Below are 22,500 nucleotides of genomic sequence, written 5' to 3' on the forward strand. Positions count from 1 at the left end.
CATGTACGTAGCCTAGCCTCCTCTCCTCTGAGATCTCCAGACCCCCAGTCCTACAGGCAGCAGCCCTACCAGAGCAGTACTACCTACCTACATCCCTACCCGAGCACCAGTACCTACCTACAGCCCTACTAGAGCAGTACTACCTACCTACATCCCTACCCGAGCACCAGTACCTACCTACAGCCCTACCAGAGCAGTACTACCTACCTACATCCCTACCCGAGCACCAGTACCTACCTACAGCCCTACCAGAGCAGTACTACCTACCTACAGCCCTACCAGAGCAGTACTACCTACCTACATCCCTACCCGAGCACCAGTACCTACCTACAGCCCTACTAGAGCAGTACTACCTACCTAGAGCCCTACCAGAGCAGCACTACCTACCTACAGCCCTACTCGAGCAGTACTACCTACCTACAGCCCTACTCGAGCACCATTACCTACCTACAGCCCTACCAGAGCAGTAATACCTACCTACAGTCCTACCAGAGCAGTACTACCTACCTACAGCCCTACTCGAGCACCATTACCTACCTACAGCCCTACAAGAGCAGTACTACCTACCTACAGTCCTACCAGAGCAGTAATACCTACCTACAGCCCTACCAGAGCAGTACTACCTACCTACAGCCCTACCAGAGCAGTACTACCTACCTACAGTCCTAGCTGAGCAGTACTACCTACCTACCTACCTACAGCCCTACCAGAACAGTACTACCTACCTACAGTCCTACCAGAGCAGTACTACCTACCTACAGTCCTAGCTGAGCAGTACTACCTACCTACAGTCCTACCAGAGCAGTAATACCTACCTACAGTCCTACCAGAGCAGGACTACCTACCTACAGTCCTACCAGAGCAGTACTACCTACCTACAGTCCTATCAGAGCAGTACTACCTACCTACAGTCCTACCAGAGCAGTACTACCTACCTACAGTCCTACCAGAGCAGTACTAACTACCTACAGCCCTACCAGAGCAGTACTACCTACCTACCTACAGTCCTACCAGAGGAGTACTACCTACCTACCTACAGTCCTACCAGAGCAGTAATACCTACCTACAGTCCTATCAGAGCAGTACTACCTACCTACAGTCCTACCAGAGCAACACTACCTACCTACAGTCCTACCAGAGCAGCACTACCTACCTACAGTCCTACCAGAGCAGTACTACCTACCTACAGTCCTACCAGAGCAGTACTACCTACCTACAGCCCTACCAGAGCAGTACTACCTACCTACCTACAGTCCTACCAGAGCAGTACTACCTACCTACAGTCCTACCAGAGCAGCACTACCTACCTACAGTCCTACCAGAGCAGCACTACCTACCTACAGTCCTACCAGAGCAGTACTACCTACCTACAGTCCTACCAGAGCAGTACTACCTACCTACAGCCCTACCAGAGCAGTACTACCTACCTACCTACAGTCCTACCAGAGCAGTACTACCTACCTACAGTCCTACCAGAGCAGCACTACCTACCTACAGTCCTACCAGAGCAGCACTACCTACCTACAGTCCTACCAGAGCAGCACTACCTACCTACAGCATTACCAGAGCAGTACTATCTACGTACCTACAGCCCTACCAGAGCAGTACCACCTACCTACCTACAGTCCTACCAGAGCAGTACTACCTACCTACAGTCCTAACAGAGGAGTACTACCTGCCTACCTACAGTACAACTAGAGCAGTACTATCTACCTATCTACAGTCCTACCAGAGCAGTACTACCTATCTACAGTCCTACCAGAGCAGTACTACCTACCCACAGTCCTACCAGAGCAGTACTACCTACCTACAGTCCTACCAGAGCAGTACTACCTACCTACAGCCCTACCAGAGCACCAGTACCTACCTACAGTCCTACCAGAGCAGTACTACCTACCTACAGCCCTACCAGAGCAGTACTACCTACCTACCTAGAGTCCTACCAGAGCAGTACCACCTACCTACCTACAGTCCTACCAGAGCAGTACTACCTACCTACAGTCCTACCAGAGCACCACTACCTACCTACAGTCCTACCAGAGCAGTACTACCTACCTACCTACAGTCCTACCAGAGCAGTACTAACTACCTACCTACAGTCCTACCAGAGCAGTACTAGCTACCTACAGTCCTACCAGAGCACCACTACCTACCTACAGTCCTACCAGAGCAGTACTACCTACCTACCAACAGTCCTACCAGAGCAGTACTACCTACCTACCTACAGTCCTACCAGAGCAGTACTACCTACCTACAGCCCTACCAGAGCACCAGTACTTACATACAGTCCTACCAGAGCAGTACTATCTACCTACAGCCCTACCAGAGCAGTACTACCTACCTGTCTACCTACCTACAGTCCTACCTACCTACCTACAGTCCTACCAGAGCAGTACCACCTACCTACCTACAGTCCTACCAGAGCAGTACTACCTACCTACAGTCCTACCAGAGGAGTACTACCTACCTACCTACAGTCCTACTAGAGCAGTACTATCTACCTATCTACAGTCCTACCAGAGCAGTACTACCTATCTACAGTCCTACCAGAGCAGTACTACCTACCCACAGTCCTACCAGAGCAGTACTACCTACCTACAGTCCTACCAGAGCAGTACTAGCCCTACCAGAGCACCAGTACCTACCTACAGTCCTACCAGAGCAGTACTACCTACCTACAGCCCTACCAGAGCAGTACTACCTACCTACCTAGAGTCCTACCAGAGCAGTACCACCTACCTACCTACAGTCCTACCAGAGCAGTACTACCTACCTACAGTCCTACCAGAGCACCACTACCTACCTACAGTCCTACCAGAGCAGTACTACCTACCTACCTACAGTCCTACCAGAGCAGTACTAACTACCTACCTACAGTCCTACCAGAGCAGTACTAGCTACCTACAGTCCTACCAGAGCACCACTACCTACCTACAGTCCTACCAGAGCAGTACTACCTACCTACCAACAGTCCTACCAGAGCAGTACTACCTACCTACCTACAGTCCTACCAGAGACCTACCTACAGCCCTACCAGAGCAGTACTACAGTCCTACCAGAGCATCACTACCTACCTACAGCCCTACCAGAGCAGTACTACCTACCTACAGCCCTACCAGAGCAGTACTACCTACCTACAGCCCTACCAGAGCAGTACTACCTACCTACAGTCCTACCAGAGCAGTACTACCTACCTACAGAGCACCATTACCTACCTACACCTACCTACCTACAGTCCTACCAGAGCAGTAATACCTACCTACAGCCCTACCAGAGCAGTACTACCTACCTACAGCCCTACCAGAGCAGTACTACCTACCTACAGTCCTAGCTGAGCAGTAGCCTACCCACCTACCAGCCCTACCTACAGTACTCCTACCAGAGCAGTACTACCTACCTACAGTCCTGACAGTCCTACCAGTCCTACCAGAGCAGTAATACCTACCTACAGTCCTACCAGAGCAGTACTACCTACCTACAGTCCTACCAGAGCAGTACTACCTACCTACAGTCCTATCAGAGCAGTAGTACCTACCTACAGTCCTACCAGAGCAGTACTACCTACATACAGTCCTACCAGAGCAGTACTACCTACCTACAGTCCTACCAGAGCAGTACTACCTACCTACAGTCCTACCAGAGCAGTACTACCTACCTACAGCCCTACCAGAGCAGTACTACCTACCTACCTAGAGTCCTACCAGAGCAGTACTACCTACCTACAGCCCTACCAGAGCAGTACTACCTCCCTACCTACAGTCCTACCAGAGGAGTACTACCTACCTACCTACAGTCCTACCAGAGCAGTACTACCTACCTACCTACAGTCCTACCAGAGCAGTACTACCTACCTACAGTCCTATCACCTACCTACAGTCCTACCAGAGCAGCACTACCTACCTACAGTCCTACCAGAGCAGCACTACCTACCCAGTCCTACCAGAGCAGTACTACCTACCTACAGTCCTACCAGAGCAGTACTACCTACCTACAGCCCTACCAGAGCAGTACTACCTACCTACCTACAGTCCTACCAGAGCAGTACTACTACCTACCTACAGTCCTACCAGAGCAGCACCACCTACAGTCCTACAGAGCAGCACTACCTACCTACAGTCCTACCAGAGCAGTACCACCTACCTACAGCACTACCAGAGCAGTACTATCTACCTACCTACAGCCCTACCAGAGCAGTAATATCTACCTACCTACAGTCCTACCAGAGCAGTACTATCTACCTACAGTCCTACCAGAGCAGTACTATCTACCTACAGTCCTACCAGAGCAGTACTACCTATCTACAGTCCTACTAGAGCAGTACTATCTACCTACCTACAGCCCTACCAGAGCAGTACTACCTACCTACAGCCCTACCAGAGCACCAGTACTTACATACAGTCCTACCAGAGCAGTACTACCTACCTATCTACCTACCTACAGTCCTACCTACCTACCTACAGTCCTACCAGAGCAGTACCACCTACCTACCTACAGTCCTACCAGAGCAGTACTACCTACCTACAGTCCTAACAGAGGAGTACTACCTACCTACCTACAGTCCTACTAGAGCAGTACTATCTACCTACCTACAGCCCTACCAGAGCAGTACTACCTACCTACAGTCCTACCAGAGCAGTACTACCTACCTACAGTCCTACCAGAGCAGTACTATCTACCTACAGTCCTACCAGAGCAGTACTATCTACCTATCTACAGTCCTACCAGAGCAGTACTACCTACCTACAGTCCTACCAGAGCAGTACTACCTATCTACAGTCCTACTAGAGCAGTACTATCTACCTACCTACAGCCCTACCAGAGCAGTACTACCTACCTACAGCCCTACCAGAGCACCAGTACTTACCTACAGCCCTACCAGAGCAGTACTACCTACCTATCTACCTACCTACAGTCCTACCTACCTACCTACAGTCCTACCAGAGCAGTACCACCTACCTACCTACAGTCCTACCAGAGCAGTACTACCTACCTACAGTCCTAACAGAGGAGTACAGCCCTACCAGAGCAGTACTATCTACCTATCTACAGTCCTACCAGAGCAGTCCTACCAGAGCAGTACTACCTACCCACAGTCCTACCAGAGCAGTACTACCTACCTACAGTCCTACCAGAGCAGTACTACCTACCTACAGCCCTACCAGAGCAGTACTACCTACCTACCTAGAGTCCTACCAGAGCAGTACCACCTACCTACCTACAGTCCTACCAGAGCAGTACTACTACCTACAGTCCTACAGAGCACCACTACCTACCCAGACCAGAGCAGTACTACCTACCTACCTACAGTCCTACCAGAGCAGTACTAACTACCTACCTACAGTCCTACCAGAGCAGTACTAGCTACCTACAGTCCTACCAGAGCACCACTACCTACCTACAGTCCTACCAGAGCAGTACTACCTACCTACCAACAGTCCTACCAGAGCAGTACTACCTACCTACCTACAGTCCTACCAGAGCAGTACTACCTACCTACAGCCCTACCAGAGCACCAGTACTTACATACAGTCCTACCAGAGCAGTACTATCTACCTACAGCCCTACCAGAGCAGTACTACCTACCTGTCTACCTACCTACAGTCCTACCTACCTACCTACAGTCCTACCAGAGCAGTACCACCTACCTACCTACAGTCCTACCAGAGCAGTACTACCTACCTACAGTCCTACCAGAGGAGTACTACCTACCTACCTACAGTCCTACTAGAGCAGTACTATCTACCTATCTACAGTCCTACCAGAGCAGTACTACCTATCTACAGTCCTACCAGAGCAGTACTACCTACCCACAGTCCTACCAGAGCAGTACTACCTACCTACAGTCCTACCAGAGCAGTACTACCTACCTACAGCCCTACCAGAGCACCAGTACCTACCTACAGTCCTACCAGAGCAGTACTACCTACCTACAGCCCTACCAGAGCAGTACTACCTACCTACCTAGAGTCCTACCAGAGCAGTACCACCTACCTACCTACAGTCCTACCAGAGCAGTACTACCTACCTACAGTCCTACCAGAGTACCCAGTCCTACCAGAGCAGTACTACCTACCTACCTACAGTCCTACCAGAGCAGCAGTACTACCTACCTACAGTCCTACCAGAGCAGTACTAGCTACCTACAGTCCTACCAGAGCACCACTACCTACCTACAGTCCTACCAGAGCAGTACTACCTACCTACCAACAGTCCTACCAGAGCAGTACTACCTACCTACCTACAGTCCTACCAGAGCAGTACTACCTACCTACAGCCCTACCAGAGCAGTAATATCTACCTACAGTCCTACCAGAGCATCACTACCTACCTACAGCCCTACCAGAGCAGTACTACCTACCTACAGCCCTACCAGAGCAGTACTACCTACAGCCCTACCAGAGCAGTCCTACCAGAGCAGTACTAGCCCCTCGTTGCACCATTACCTACCTACAGCCCTACCAGAGCAGTACTACCTACCTACAGTCCTACCAGAGCAGTAATACCTACCTACAGCCCTACCAGAGCAGTACAGCCCTACCAGAGCAGTACTACCTACCTACAGTCCTAGCTGAGCAGTACTACCTACCTACCTACCTACAGCCCTACCAGAACAGTACTACCTACCTACAGTCCTAGTTGAGCAGTACTACCTACCTACAGTCCTAGTTGAGCAGTACTACCTACCTACAGTCCTACCAGAGCAGTAATACCTACCTACAGTCCTACCAGAGCAGTACTACCTACCTACAGTCCTACCAGAGCAGTACTACCTACCTACAGTCCTATCAGAGCAGTAGTACCTACCTACAGTCCTACCAGAGCAGTACTACCTACATACAGTCCTACCAGAGCAGTACTACCTACCTACAGTCCTACCAGAGCAGTACTACCTACCTACAGCCCTACCAGAGCAGTACTACCTACCTACCTAGAGTCCTACCAGAGGAGTACTACCTACCTACCTACAGCCCTACCAGAGCAGTACTACCTCCCTACCTACAGTCCTACCAGAGGAGTACTACCTACCTACCTACAGTCCTACCAGAGCAGTACTACCTACCTACCTACAGTCCTACCAGAGCAGTAATACCTACCTACAGTCCTACAGTCAGAGCAGTACTACCTACCTACAGTCCTACCAGAGCAGCACTACCTACCTACAGTCCTACCAGAGCAGCACTACCTACCTACAGTCCTACCAGAGCAGTACTACCTACCTACAGTCCTACCAGAGCAGTACTACCTACCTACAGCCCTACCAGAGCAGTACTACCTACCTACCTACAGTCCTACCAGAGCAGTACTACCTACCTACAGTCCTACCAGAGCAGCACTACCTACCTACAGTCCTATCAGAGCAGCACTACCTACCTACAGTCCTACCAGAGCAGCACTACCTACCTACAGCCCTACCAGAGCAGTACCACCTACCTACAGCACTACCAGAGCAGTACTATCTACCTACCTACAGCCCTACCAGAGCAGTAATATCTACCTACCTACAGTCCTACCAGAGCAGTACTATCTACCTACAGTCCTACCAGAGCAGTACTATCTACCTATCTACAGTCCTACCAGAGCAGTACTACCTACCTACAGTCCTACCAGAGAAGTACTATCTACCTACCTACAGCCCTACCAGAGCAGTACTACCTACCTACAGCCCTACCAAAGCACCAGTACTTACATACAGTCCTACCAGAGCAGTACTATCTACCTACAGCCCTACCAGAGCAGTACTACCTACCTATCTACCTACCTACAGTCCTACCTACCTACCTACAGTCCTACCAGAGCAGTACCACCTACCTACCTACAGTCCTACCAGAGCAGTACTACCTACAGTCCTACCAGTACTCCTACCTACAGTCCTACTAGAGCAGTACTATCTACCTATCTACAGTCCTACCAGAGCAGTACTACCTATCTACAGTCCTACCAGAGCAGTACTACCTACCTACAGCCCTACCAGAGCAGTACTACCTACCAACAGTCCTACCAGAGCAGTACTACCTACCTACAGTCCTACCAGAGCAGTACTACCTACCTACAGCCCTACCAGAGCAGTACTACCTACCTACAGTCCTACCAGAGCAGTACTACCTATCTACAGCCCTACCAGAGCACCAGTACCTACCTACAGTCCTACCAGAGCAGTACTACCTACCTACAGCCCTACCAGAGCAGTACTACCTACCTACCTACAGTCCTACCAGAGCAGTACCACCTACCTACCTACAGTCCTACCAGAGCAGTACTACCTACCTACAGTCCTACCAGAGCACCACTACCTACCTACAGTCCTACCAGAGCAGTACTACCTACCTACCTACAGTCCTACCAGAGCAGTACTACCTACCTACAGCCCTACCAGAGCAGTACTATCTACCTACAGTCCTACCAGAGCATCACTACCTACCTACAGCCCTACCAGAGCAGTACTACCTACCTACAGCCCTACCAGAGCAGTACTACCTACCTACATCCCTACCAGAGCAGTACTACCTACCTACATCCCTACCAGAGCAGTACTACCTACCTACAGTCCTACCAGAGCAGTACTACCTACCTACCTACAGTCCTACCAGAGCAGTACTACCTACCTACAGCCCTACCAGAGCAGTACTATCTACCTACAGTCCTACCAGAGCATCACTACCTACCTACAGCCCAACCAGAGCAGTACTACCTACCTACAGCCCTACCAGAGCAGTACTACCTACCTACCATCCTACCAGAGCAGTACTACCTACCTACAGCCCTACCAGAGCACCACTACCTACCAACAGCCCTACCAGAGCAGTACTACCTACCTACAGCCCTACCAGAGAGGTACTACCTACCTACCTACCTACCTACCTACCTACCTACCATCCTACCAGAGCAGTACTACCTACCTACCTACCTACAGCCCTACTAGAGCAGCAGCCCTACCTCTTTGACCTGGCTCAGTCTCCCTGGAGCAGGGTGGTAGTTCTGGTTGTCCTGGGTCCTGGCCCGGCGGGCCGCAGCAGGGGATCTGTGATGGGTGATGGTGACGACCCCTCCAACCCCAGGGTAGAGAGGTTTTCTCTGGGTACCAGGTGAGGAGGAGGTGAAGGAGGAGGCGATGGGCGGGGCAGGGTGGCGGTGGCTGAGTGGAGGAGGGAGCACGGAGAAGCTGAGTGTCCGGCCCTGGGTGGAGGAGGAGGTGGTGAAGCAGGTGGAGGAAGAGGAGGTAGCCTGAAAGAGACTGCAGCAGCAGCAGTCAGAGGAGCCAGAACAGTCGGGTAGAGGAGGCCCACAACGCTGCTTCTTCCCGGCTGTACCTCCTCCTCCTCCTCCTCCTGCTCCGCTAACACCGCCATGCTCTGATGTCACACACAAGGACATCTTCTACCTGCCTGGGTCTGCCTCCCTCTGCCTGGTCGGGCTGACAGGACAGGACCTGCCAGCCAGCTACACAGCCAGGGGGAGGAGGGAGAGAGGGAGGAGGGAGGGGAGGGGTGGTGTAGGGGAGGGGAGGGGTGGTGGCCAGTGAAGACAGGGAGGAGAGAGGGAGAGAGGAGGTACTGTATAGAGGGAGAGAGGGAGGAGGGAGAGAGGGAGGAGAGAGGGAGAGAGGAGGTACTGTATAGAGGGAGAGAGGGAGGAGGGAGAGAGGGAGGAGAGAGGGAGAGAGGAGGTACTGTATAGAGGGAGAGAGGGTGGAGGGAGAGAGGGAGGAGGGAGAGAGGGAGGAGAGAGGGAGAGAGGAGGTACTGTATAGAGGGAGAGAGGGTGGAGGGAGAGAGGAGAGAGGGAGGAGGTACTGTATAGTGGGAGAGAGGGAGAGAGAGATGAGGTACTGTATAGAGGGAGAGAGGGAGGAGGTACTGTATAGAGGGAGAGAGGGAGAGAGAGATGAGGTACTGTATAGAGGGAGAGAGGGAGGAGGTACTGTATAGAGGGAGAGAGGGAGAGAGGGAGAGAGGGAGAGAGGGAGGAGGTACTGTATAGAGGGAGAGAGGGAGGAGGTACTGTATAGAGGGAGAGAGGGAGGAGGTACTGTATAGAGGGAGAGAGGGTGGAGGTACTGTATAGAGGGAGAGAGGGAGAGAGAGATGAGGTACTGTATAGAGGGAGAGAGGGAGGAGGTACTGTATAGAGGGAGAGAGGGAGGAGGTACTGTATAGAGGGAGAGAGGGAGAGAGAGATGAGGTACTGTATAGAGGGAGAGAGAGATGAGGTACTGTATAGAGGGAGAGAGGGAGGAGGTACTGTATAGAGGGAGAGAGGGAGGAGGTACTGTATAGAGGGAGAGAGGGAGGAGGTACTGTATAGAGGGAGAGAGGGTGGAGTTTAATGGAGGGAGCCAGCGAGAGGTGGATGCGAGGGGACGGAGGAAGAGGTGGAGAAGGAAGGGAGGGAAGAGCATGCTGCTAAGCCAGATCAGAACATCCTGCTCAGATAGCACAGCAGTCAGGACATACAGAGAGAGAGAGAGAGAGAGAGAGAGAGAGAGAGAGAGAGAGAGCAGAGCCAATCGAGCTGAGGCAGCCACCACCGCTAAGGTTTCAGTCTCCACAGCAGTTTTACAAGAAAACACAACACTGCTGTGCTTTAGCACACTGCAGTGGAACCTACTGAACTGTAGAAATCACCAGGAGACCTTGCTATTACAGTCAGCCATCATAATAGATCATATGCATTGGCTACTGTAAGATTCTCATCTTACACTTTCAGGTGTTATCGACCTTTCTGGTTTGGGTCTAAAGCAGACAAAGTCGTCTGAGTTTCTGAGTTGATTCCATCCATACGAACGTTCTATTCTCACTACATCTCAGTGAAAACTCAGTTAAGTTCCCACCTCACTCACTCAAAAGATACAACGTCTACGGGCTTCCAGAGTTGGGCGGTGGTCTAAGGCACTATATCGGAGTGCTGGCTGTGCCACTAGAGATTCTGGGTTGGAGTTCAGGCTCTGTCGCAGCCGGGCCATGACACTATATCGCAGTGCTGGCTGTGCCACTAGAGATTCTGGGTTGGAGTTCAGGCTCTGTCGCAGCCGGGCCATGACACTATATCGCAGTGCTGGCTGTGCCACTAGAGATTCTGGGTTGGAGTTCAGGCTCTGTCGCAGCCGGGCCATGACACTATATCGCAGTGCTGGCTGTGCCACTAGAGATTCTTGGTTGGAGTTCAGGCTCTGTCGCAGCCAGGCCATGACACTATATCGCAGTGCTGGCTGTGCCACTAGAGATTCTGGGTTGGAGTTCAGGCTCTGTCGCAGCCAGGCCCGGGAGAACCATGGGGGGTGGTGTCATCCGGGTCATGGCCCGGCTGGGTAGGATATGGCTGGCAGGGATGTTGTTGTCTCATCGTGCACTAGCAACTCCTGTGGTGGTAACCGGGGCGCAGTGCGCGCTGACACGGTCGCCAGGTGTACGGTGTTTCCTCCGACACATTGGTGCGGCTGGCTTCTGGGTTAAGTGGGCATTGTGTCAAGAAGCAGTGCGGCTTGGTTGGGTTGTGTTTCGGAGGACGCACGGCTCTCGACCTTCGCCCTCTCCCGAATCCGTACGGGAGTTGCAGCGATGAGACAAGACTGTAACTAACAATTATAATTTAATCATTTAATTTAATAATACATTTTTAAAGATGTAACGTATTCCCAAAGCAGACGACTCTCTCCTCCAGACAGACAGACAGACAGACAGACAGACAGACACAGACAGACAGACAGACAGACAGACAGACAGACAGACAGACAGACAGACAGACAGACAGACAGACAGTCAGACAGACAGTCAGACAGACAGACAGACAGACAGACAGACAGACAGACAGACAGACAGACAGACAGACAGACAGACAGACAGACAGACAGACAGACAGACAGACAGTCAGACAGGACAGACAGGACAGACAGGACAGACAGACAGACAGACAGACAGACAGACAGACAGACAGACAGACAGACAGACAGACAGACAGACAGACAGACAGACAGTCAGACAGACAGACAGACAGACAGACAGACAGACACATCTAGAGTAAAGTCTGGTCCATCCAGACTGATATATAGTCCATTACCAAACCAATCAGTGGTAATATATTTCAGCCAGGACAGGAGGAATGATGGGCTTGATTTATAAGGTGGGTTTAGATAACTGACTGTCTAAAGAGTCTGGCTCTATCAGAGTGAAACAGGAACTCTCAGGCTCTCAGTCTCTCAGTCTATCTCCACTCTTCTCTCAAGGTAAATCACATCATCCCAATTACTCAGCATTCTCCCTGTAATGACATGGAGCCATTTCCTCAGTCTAACATGGAGCCATTTCCCCAGTCTAACATGGAGCCATTTCCCCAGTCTAACTCTACTCTAACATGGAGCCATTTCCCCAGTCTAACTCTACTCTAACATGGAGCCATTTCCCCAGTCTAACATGGAGCCATTTCCACAGTCTAACATGGAGCCATTTCCCCAGTCTAACATGGAGCCATTTTCCCAGTCTAACTCTACTCTAACATGGAGCCATTTCCCCAGTCTAACTCTACTCTAACATGGAGCCATTTCTCCAGTCTAACATGGAGCCATTTCCCCAGTCTAACTCTACTCTAACATGGAGCCATTTCCCCAGTCTATCCCTACTCTTAGAGCATTCATAGAGCATTCCATACTCACCTGTATCGTCACTACAATGTTATGTTAGATTATGGTAGTGGAATGGTTGCAGTGCTCATGGACATGGGCAACGGTTAGTCGTGGGACTCCCTGCCGACCTCTACACAGATACACAAGTGTTTGTGCACACACACACACACACACATACATACATATACACACACACATACATACATATACACACACACGCACGCACACACACACACACACACATACATACATATACACACACACACACACACATACATACATATACACACACACACACACACATACATACATATACACACACACGCACGCACACACACACACGCACTTGACCGTTTACACAACCTCTACACACGGTTAACGTTTCTGAATGACGTTCGCTGTCCGATAGGAACGATATTGATACAAGTTAGGGACGACGGGAGGTTGTGTCAACTGAACTGATGAACCCTCTGGGAATGGGCAGTGACTCACAAAGTAAACATGGTGACCATGGCAGCGCTATGGTTACCGAGGCATCTACTGTTCCAGTGTTCTCTCTATGCACTATAAACAGCACTTCCTGGTTAGACCTATCATATAAACAGCACTTCCTGGTTAGACCTATCATATAAACAGCTCTTCCTGGTTAGACCTATCATATAAACAGCTCTTCCTGGTTAGACCTATCATATAAACAGCTCTTCCTGGTTAGACCTATCATATAAACAGCTCTTCCTGGTTAGACCTATCATATAAACAGCACTTCCTGGTTAGACCTATCATATAAACAGCCCTTCCTGGTTAGACCTATCATATAAACAGCTCTTCCTGGTTAGACCTATCATATAAACAGCTCTTCCTGGTTAGACCTATCATATAAACAGCACTTCCTGGTTAGACATATCATATAAACAGCACTTCCTGGTTAGACCTATCATATAAACAGCTCTTCCTGGTTAGACCTATCATATAAACAGCTCTTCCTGGTTAGACCTATCATATAAACAGCACTTCCTGGTTAGATCTATCATATAAACAGCACTTCCTGGTTAGACCTATCATATAAATTATATGCCCCACTGTATCAAAATGTCTGTTTTAAAACAAGCTAATGACCTGGTTGTACTATGAAACGCGACGGTAGCATGAATTATAATAGTGTTTCTGGAATGAACGTGAAACTAGGGAGGTTACATCAAATACTGGAACTATACAGATGCCGTATTTTAATTTGATCGGATCAAATCAAACTTTATTTGCCACATGTGCCGAATACAACAACTGTTGACTTTACCGTGAAATGCTTTACTGACAAGCCCTTGACCAACAGTGCAGTTCAAAAAGAAGAAAATATTTACCAAGTAGACTAAAATAAAAAGCAATATGAAAAAGTAACACAATAAGAATAAAAATAATGAGGCAATATACAGGGGGCACCAGGAGGAGTAGCAGCAGGAGGAGTAGCAGCAGGAGGAGTAGCAGCAGGAGGAGTAGCAGCAGGAGGAGTAGCAGCAGGAGGAGTAGCAGCAGGAGGAGTAGCAGCAGGAGGAGTAGCAGCAGGAGGAGTAGCAGCAGGAGGAGTAGCAGCAGGAGGAGTAGCAGCAGGAGGAGTAGCAGCAGGAGGAGTAGCACCAGGAGGAGTAGCAGCAGGAGGAGTAGCAGCAGGAGGAGTAGCAGCAGGAGGAGTAGCACCAGGAGGAGTAGCAGCAGGAGGAGTAGCAGCAGGAGGAGTAGCAGCAGGAGGAGTAGCACCAGGAGGAGTAGCAGCAGGAGGAGTAGCACCAGGAGGAGTAGCAGTAGGAGGAGTAGCAGCAGGAGGAGTAGCACCAGGAGGAGTAGCAGCAGGAGGAGTAGCAGCAGGAGGAGTAGCAGCAGTGTACAAGGGGGAAGGGGGGGTCAATGTAAATTGTCCGGTGGTGATTTTTATGAATTGTTCAGCAGTCTAATGGCTTGGGGACAGAAGCTGTTATATAGCAGGAAATGCCTTGAACAACAGGAAATGTCTTGAACAACAGGAAATGCCTTGAACAACAGGAAATGTCTTGAACAACAGGAAATGTCTTGAACAACAGGAAATGCCTTGAACAACAGGAAATGTCTTGAACAACAGAAAATGCCTTGAACAACAGGAAATGTCTTGAACAACAGGAAATGCCTTGAACAACAGGAAATGTCTTGAACAACAGGAAATGCCTTGAACAACAGGAAATGTCTTGAACAACAGGAAATGTCTTGAACAACAGGAAATGTCTTGAACAACAGGTAATGTCTTGAACAACAGGACATGCAAACTGGTCGTGGATTCAAGGTTTTAAAAGACTTATAAAGTTTGTCATTTCCACTTTAAAATGTCAGACTTGATTTGCCCAAAAACAAAACAAAAAAATGTAGAATAATTATAATCCACGTAACAATTCACATTTCCTGTTGAAGCAGGTTTATTTTTTCCTGCTGTAGCAAACTGACTCGAATTACGATACGGCATCTGTATGATATTTCAACCTCCTTCTAGTTTCTCCAGTATTAGAATTCTTACAGGCTTTCCTTTCTAGGGCAAAACAGAACCACGTCCGACCCCATTGACTCAGTGGTCTTGGCAGTGCACTTTGTGGACAGAAAAATAAATAAATAAATAAATAAACATTTTAAATGTCAGCGCAGCACCTGCCTGTATCTGCAGACTATGAGGCTGCTCGTCACCAAGGTCTGCTTCCCATATGACACCCTGCTACCTGAAATAGTCAAACAGGAAGTGATTTCCCTGCATTTGATTCAACTGTTGACATTGGATTGATATTTATCTAAACATTATAAACTGGGTGGATCGAGCCCTTGAATCCTGATTGGCTGACAGCCGTGATATATCATACTACGGGTATGACAGAACGTTTATTTTTACTGCTCTACTCACGTTGGTGACCTGTTTATAATAGCAATAAGGCACCTCGGGGGTTATTGGTATATTGGCCATATACCACACCCCGTTGTGCCTTATTGCTTAGTATGTACAGGGAGACGCAGACTGACGCAGTCTGATGACTGGAACGAATTGCAAAAATCACTGAAGTTGGAGACTCATATCTCCCTCTCTAACTTTAAGCATCAGCTGTCTGAGCAGCTTACCGATCACTGTACCTGTACATAGCCCATCTGTAAACAGCCCACCCAACTACCTCATCCCCATACTGTTATCTTTGCACCCCAGTATCTCTACTTGCACATCATCATCTGCACATATATCACTCCAGTGTTTAATTTGCTACATTGTAATTATTTCACCTCTATGGCCTATTTATTGCCTTTACCTCCCAACTCTTCTACATTTGCACACACTGTTCATCAATGTTTCTATGGTGTTATTGACTGTACGTTTGTTTATGTGTAACTCTGTGTTGTTGTTTGTGTCGCACTGCTTTGCTTGATCTTGGCCAGGTAGCAGTTGTAAATGAGAACTTCGACCAGGTGAAATACTGGCCGACCTGGTTAAATAAAGGTGTTCTCAACTGGCCGACCTGGTTAAATAAAGGTGAAATACTGGCCGACCTGGTTAAATAAAGGTGAAATACTGGCCGACCTGGTTAAATAAAGGTGTTCTCAACTGGCCGACCTGGTTAAATAAAGGTGAAATACTGGCCGACCTGGTTAAATAAAGGTGAAATACTGGCCGACCTGGTTAAATAAAGGTGAAATACTGGCCGACCTGGTTAAATAAAGGTGAAATACTGGCCGACCTGGTTAAATAAAGGTGAAATACTGGCCGACCTGGTTAAATAAAGGTGTTCTCAACTGGCCGACCTGGTTAAATAAAGGTGAAATACTGGCCGACCTGGTTAAATAAAGGTGAAATACTGGCCGACCTGGTTAAATAAAGGTGAAATACGGGCCGACCTGGTTAAATAAAGGTGAAATACTGGCCGACCTGGTTAAATAAAGGTGAAATACTGGCCGACCTGGTTAAATAAAGGTGAAATACGGGCCAACCTGGTTAAATAAAGGTGAAATACTGGCCACCTGGTTAAATAAAGGTGTTCTCAACTGGCCGACCTGGTTAAATAAAGGTGAAATACGGACCGACCTGGTTAAATAAAGGTGAAATACTGGCCGCCCTGGTTAAATAAAGGTGAAATAAAATAAATAAAACTAAAAATTCCCTTAGGGGAAGGGAAACAGCAGTTAACCATGGTCACTTGTTCGTCTATAATTCTCTGTTGTAACAAAGTGCTGATGTTCCAACCTTGGATCTGTTTAACTGACACTAAATGTCTGTCAGTGTTGAATGTTATGGTTCAAGTTTGGCTCCAGACTGGGCCGGGGACTCCAGACTGGGCCGGGGACTCCAGACGGGAGCCGGGGACTCCAGACTGGAGCCGGGGACTCCAGACTGGGCCGGGGACTCCAGACTGGGCCGGGGACTCCAGACTGGGCCGGGGACTCAGATAATGTCACGGGGACTCCAGACTGGGCCCGGGACTCCAGACTGGGCCGGGGACTCCAGACTGGGGCCGGGGACTCCAGACTGGGCCGGGGACTCCAGACTGGGGCCGGGGACTCCAGACTGGGGCCGGGGACTCCAGACTGGGCCGGGGACTCCAGACTGGGCCGGGGACTCCAGACTGGGCCGGGGACTCAGATAATGTCACTGGGACACCGTGTCATTCTGGAGAAGCTGACGTTGCGACTTCCTATAGCCTCTCTGGCGGCTGTTTCCAGAACATTTTGGTGCTGTGTGATTTATATATATATATATATATATAAGATATTTTCTAAGAAAAGGCCCCGTTAAGACATTTACTCTGCTTCTGATCTGGAGGCCCTGTTTCAACTTGTAATAAAAACAGGATTCTTTTTTTTTTTTTAAAGAAGATTTGATCAACTCCTTTATTATTCACCTGGAAATCCCCTTTAAAATAGTGCACTACTTTTAACTAAAGCCCTATGGGTCCTAGCGGGTCAAATGAAGTGCACTACATAGGGAATAGGATGGCATTTGGGATTCTAGAATGTCAGAGACGAGAAGCAGAGAAGGTGAAACTAGCAGAAGCTCTGCTTCCTGACTGTGATGATTAAAGGACAAAACGCCGCTATTCCCATTTCTCCCCTCCTCTTAGAAGAAGATAAACAGACAGAAAATAAACAGAGAAGAATGAAAGAATAAAACATTTAAAATGCCAATGAGGATGAGGTGGTATAGCCTATAGATTCTACAGTATGTAAAGGATGAGGTGGTATAGCCTATAGATTCTACAGTATGTAAAGGATGAGGTGGTATAGTCTATAGATTCTACAGTATGTAAAGGATGAGGTGGTATAGCCTATAGATTCTACAGTAGGTAAAGGATGAGGTGGTATAGTCTATAGATTCTACAGTATGTAAAGGATGAGGTGGTATAGTCTATAGATTCTACAGTATGTAAAGGATGAGGTGGTATAGCCTATAGATTCTACAGTATGTAAAGGATGAGGTGGTATAGCCTATAGATTCTACAGTATGTAAAGGATGAGGTGGTATAGCCTATAGATTCTACAGTATGTAAAGGATGAGGTGGTATAGCCTATAGATTCTACAGTAGGTAAAGGATGAGGTGGTATAGTCTATAGATTCTACAGTAGGTAAAGGATGAGGTGGTATAGTCTATAGATTCTACAGTAGGTAAAGGATGAGGTGGTATAGTCTATAGATTCTACAGTATGTAAAGGATGAGGTGGTATAGTCTATAGATTCTACAGTAGGTAAAGGATGAGGTGGTATAGTCTATAGATTCTACAGTAGGTAAAGGATGAGGTGGTATAGCCTATAGATTCTACAGTAGGTAAAGGATGAGGTGGTATAGTCTATAGATTCTACAGTATGTAAAGGATGAGGTGGTATAGTCTATAGATTCTACAGTAGGTAAAGGATGAGGTGGTATAGTCTATAGATTCTACAGTATGTAAAGGATGAGGTGGTATAGTCTATAGATTCTACAGTATGTAAAGGATGAGGTGGTATAGTCTATAGATTCTACAGTAGGTAAAGGATGAGGTGGTATAGTCTATAGATTCTACAGTAGGTAAAGGATGAGGTGGTATAGTCTATAGATTCTACAGTATGTAAAGGATGAGGTGGTATAGTCTATAGATTCTACAGTAGGTAAAGGATGAGGTGGTATAGTCTATAGATTCTACAGTATGTAAAGGATGAGGTGGTATAGTCTATAGATTCTACAGTATGTAAAGGATGAGGTGGTATAGTCTATAGATTCTACAGTATGTAAAGGATGAGGTGGTATAGTCTATAGATTCTACAGTAGGTAAAGGATGAGGTGGTATAGTCTATAGATTCTACAGTATGTAAAGGATGAGGTGGTATAGTCTATAGATTCTACAGTAGGTAAAGGATGAGGTGGTATAGTCTATAGATTCTACAGTATGTAAAGGATGAGGTGGTATAGTCTATAGATTCTACAGTATGTAAAGGATGAGGTGGTATAGTCTATAGATTCTACAGTAGGTAAAGGATGAGGTGGTATAGCCTATATATTCTACAGTAGGTAAAGGATGAGGTGGTATAGTCTATAGATTCTACAGTAGGTAAAGGATGAGGTGGTATAGCCTATAGATTCTACAGTATGTAAAGGATGAGGTGGTATAGTCTATAGATTCTACAGTAGGTAAAGGATGAGGTGGTATAGCCTATAGATTCTACAGTATGTAAAGGATGAGGTGGTATAGTCTATAGATTCTACAGTATGTAAAGGATGAGGTGGTATAGTCTATAGATTCTACAGTAGGTAAAGGATGAGGTGGTATAGCCTATAGATTCTACAGTATGTAAAGGATGAGGTGGTATAGTCTATAGATTCTACAGTATGTAAAGGATGAGGTGGTATAGTCTATAGATTCTACAGTATGTAAAGGATGAGGTGGTATAGTCTATAGATTCTACAGTAGGTAAAGGATGAGGTGGTATAGCCTATAGATTCTACAGTATGTAAAGGATGAGGTGGTATAGCCTATAGATTCTACAGTATGTAAAGGATGAGGTGGTATAGCCTATAGATTCTACAGTATGTAAAGGATGAGGTGGTATAGTCTATAGATTCTACAGTATGTAAAGGATGAGGTGGTATAGTCTATAGATTCTACAGTAGGTAAAGGATGAGGTGGTATAGCCTATAGATTCTACAGTATGTAAAGGATGAGGTGGTATAGTCTATAGATTCTACAGTATGTAAAGGATGAGGTGGTATAGTCTATAGATTCTACAGTAGGTAAAGGATGAGGTGGTATAGCCTATAGATTCTACAGTATGTAAAGGATGAGGTGGTATAGTCTATAGATTCTACAGTAGGTAAAGGATGAGGTGGTATAGTCTATAGATTCTACAGTATGTAAAGGATGAGGTGGTATAGTCTATAGATTCTACAGTATGTAAAGGATGAGGTGGTATAGCCTATAGATTCTACAGTATGTAAAGGATGAGGTGGTATAGTCTATAGATTCTACAGTAGGTAAAGGATGAGGTGGTATAGCCTATAGATTCTACAGTATGTAAAGGATGAGGTGGTATAGCCTATAGATTCTACAGTATGTAAAGGATGAGGTGGTATAGCCTATAGATTCTACAGTATGTAAAGGATGAGGTGGTATAGCCTATAGATTCTACAGTAGGTAAAGGATGAGGTGGTATAGCCTATAGATTCTACAGTATGTAAAGGATGAGGTGGTATAGTCTATAGATTCTACAGTATGTAAAGGATGAGGTGGTATAGTCTATAGATTCTACAGTAGGTAAAGGATGAGGTGGTATAGCCTATATATTCTACAGTAGGTAAAGGATGAGGTGGTATAGCCTATAGATTCTACAGTATGTAAAGGATGAGGTGGTATAGCCTATAGATTCTACAGTATGTAAAGGATGAGGTGGTATAGCCTATAGATTCTACAGTATGTAAAAGATGAGGTGATATAGTCTATAGATTCTACAGTATGTAAAGGATGAGGTGGTATAGTCTATTGATTCTACAGTATGTAAAGGATGAGGTGGTATAGCCTATAGATTCTACAGTGTGTAAAGGATGAGGTGGTATAGCCTATAGAGTCTACAGTAGGTAAAGGATGAGGTGGTATAGTCTATAGATTCTACAGTAGGTAAAGGATGAGGTGGTATAGTCTATTGATTCTACAGTATGTAGAGGATGAGGTGGTATAGTCTATATATTCTACAGTATGTAAAGGATGAGGTGGTATAGCCTATAGATTCTACAGTATGTAAAGGATGAGGTGGTATAGTCTATTGATTCTACAGTATGTAAAGGATGAGGTGGTATAGCCTATAGATTCTACAGTATGTAAAGGATGAGGTGGTATAGCCTATAGATTCTACAGTAGGTAAAGGATGAGGTGGTATAGCCTATAGATTCTACAGTATGTAACGGATGAGGTGGTATAGCCTATAGATTCTACAGTATGTAACGGATGAGGTGGTATAGCCTATAGATTCTACAGTATGTAAAGGGTGAGGTGGTATAGTCTATAGATTCTACAGTATGTAAAGGATGAGGTGGTATAGCCTATAGATTCTACAGTATGTAACGGATGAGGTGGTATAGTCTATTGATTCTACAGTATGTAAAGGATGATGTGGTATAACCTATAGATTCTACAGTATGTAAAGGGTGAGGTGGTATAGCCTATATATTCTACAGTATGTAAAGGATGAGGTGGTATAGTCTATAGATTCTACAGTATGTAAAGGATGAGGTGGTATAGCCTATAGAATCTACAGTATGAAAAGGATGAGGTGGTATAGTCTATAGATTCTACAGTAGGTAAAGGATGAGGTGGTATAGTCTATAGATTCTACAGTATGTAAAGGATGAGGTGGTATAGTCTATAGATTCTACAGTATGTAAAGGATGAGGTGGTATAGCCTATAGATTATAGAGTATGTAAAGGATGAGGTGGTATAGTCTATTGATTCTACAGTAGGTAAAGGATGAGGTGGTATAGTCTATAGATTCTACAGTAGGTAAAGGATGAGGTGGTATAGCCTATAGATTCTACAGTATGTAAAGGATGAGGTGGTATAGCCTATAGATTCTACAGTAGGTAAAGGATGAGGTGGTATAGCCCATAGATTCTACAGTATGTAAAGGATGAGGTGGTATAGCTTATAGATTCTACAGTATGTAAAGGATGAGGTGGTATAGTCTATAGATTCTACAGTATGTAAAGGATGAGGTGGTATAGTCTATAGATTCTACAGTATGTAAAGGATGAGGTGGTATAGTCTATAGATTCTACAGTAGGTAAAGGAGGAGGTGGTATAGCCTATAGATTCTACAGTATGTAAAGGATGAGGTGGTATAGACTATAGATTCTACAGTATGTAAAGGATGAGGTGGTATAGTCTATAGATTCTACAGTATGTAGAGGATGAGGTGGTATAGCCTATAGATTCTACAGTATGTAAAGGATGAGGTGATATAGTCTATAGATTCTACAGTATGTAAAGGATGAGGTGGTATAGTCTATAGATTCTACAGTATGTAAAGGATGAGGTGGTATAGTCTATATATTCTACAGTATGTAAAGGATGAGGTGGTATAGTCTATTGATTCTACAGTAGGTAAAGGATGAGGTGGTATAGCCTATAGATACAGTATGACGGATTTGTAATGTCTAGATTTAAAGGATGAGGTGTATAGTCTATAGATTCTACAGTATGTGATGAGGTGGTATAGCCTTAGATTTTTGTTGTTTTTAGCTTTATATATTCACAGTTTGTAAAGGATGAGGTGGTATAGTCTATAGATTCTACCTTTGCACTGGAGTCAGAGGGGCGCCGGGCACAGAGCTGCATCTGACTCATCCACAGCTGCTGTTCCCATGCCAAAGCCCTT

The 22,500-nt window shown here is 46.7% G+C and overlaps 1 protein-coding gene across 2 annotated transcripts in view; it reads right to left on the reverse strand.

Moving 5' to 3' along the window:
- LOC135570704 (oxysterol-binding protein-related protein 10-like) overlaps positions 1-22,500 on the reverse strand; it is a 136,430-nt gene that overhangs the window by 78,950 nt on the left and 34,980 nt on the right. Inside the window, exons 3-4 of one of the 2 annotated variants that reach the window (XM_065016662.1) lie at positions 22,419-22,497; positions 8,935-9,222 (exon numbers count right to left, since the gene is read on the reverse strand). In XM_065016662.1, the coding sequence (XP_064872734.1) occupies positions 8,935-9,222; positions 22,419-22,497 (367 nt within the window). Of the gene's footprint in view, positions 1-8,934; positions 9,223-22,418; positions 22,498-22,500 lie in introns of those variants that run through there. The other variant, XM_065016661.1, reaches the window with a different exon arrangement.

Source organism: Oncorhynchus nerka, unplaced genomic scaffold (assembly GCF_034236695.1).
Source record: "Oncorhynchus nerka isolate Pitt River unplaced genomic scaffold, Oner_Uvic_2.0 unplaced_scaffold_919, whole genome shotgun sequence".
Taxonomy (NCBI): Eukaryota; Metazoa; Chordata; class Actinopteri; order Salmoniformes; family Salmonidae; genus Oncorhynchus; species Oncorhynchus nerka.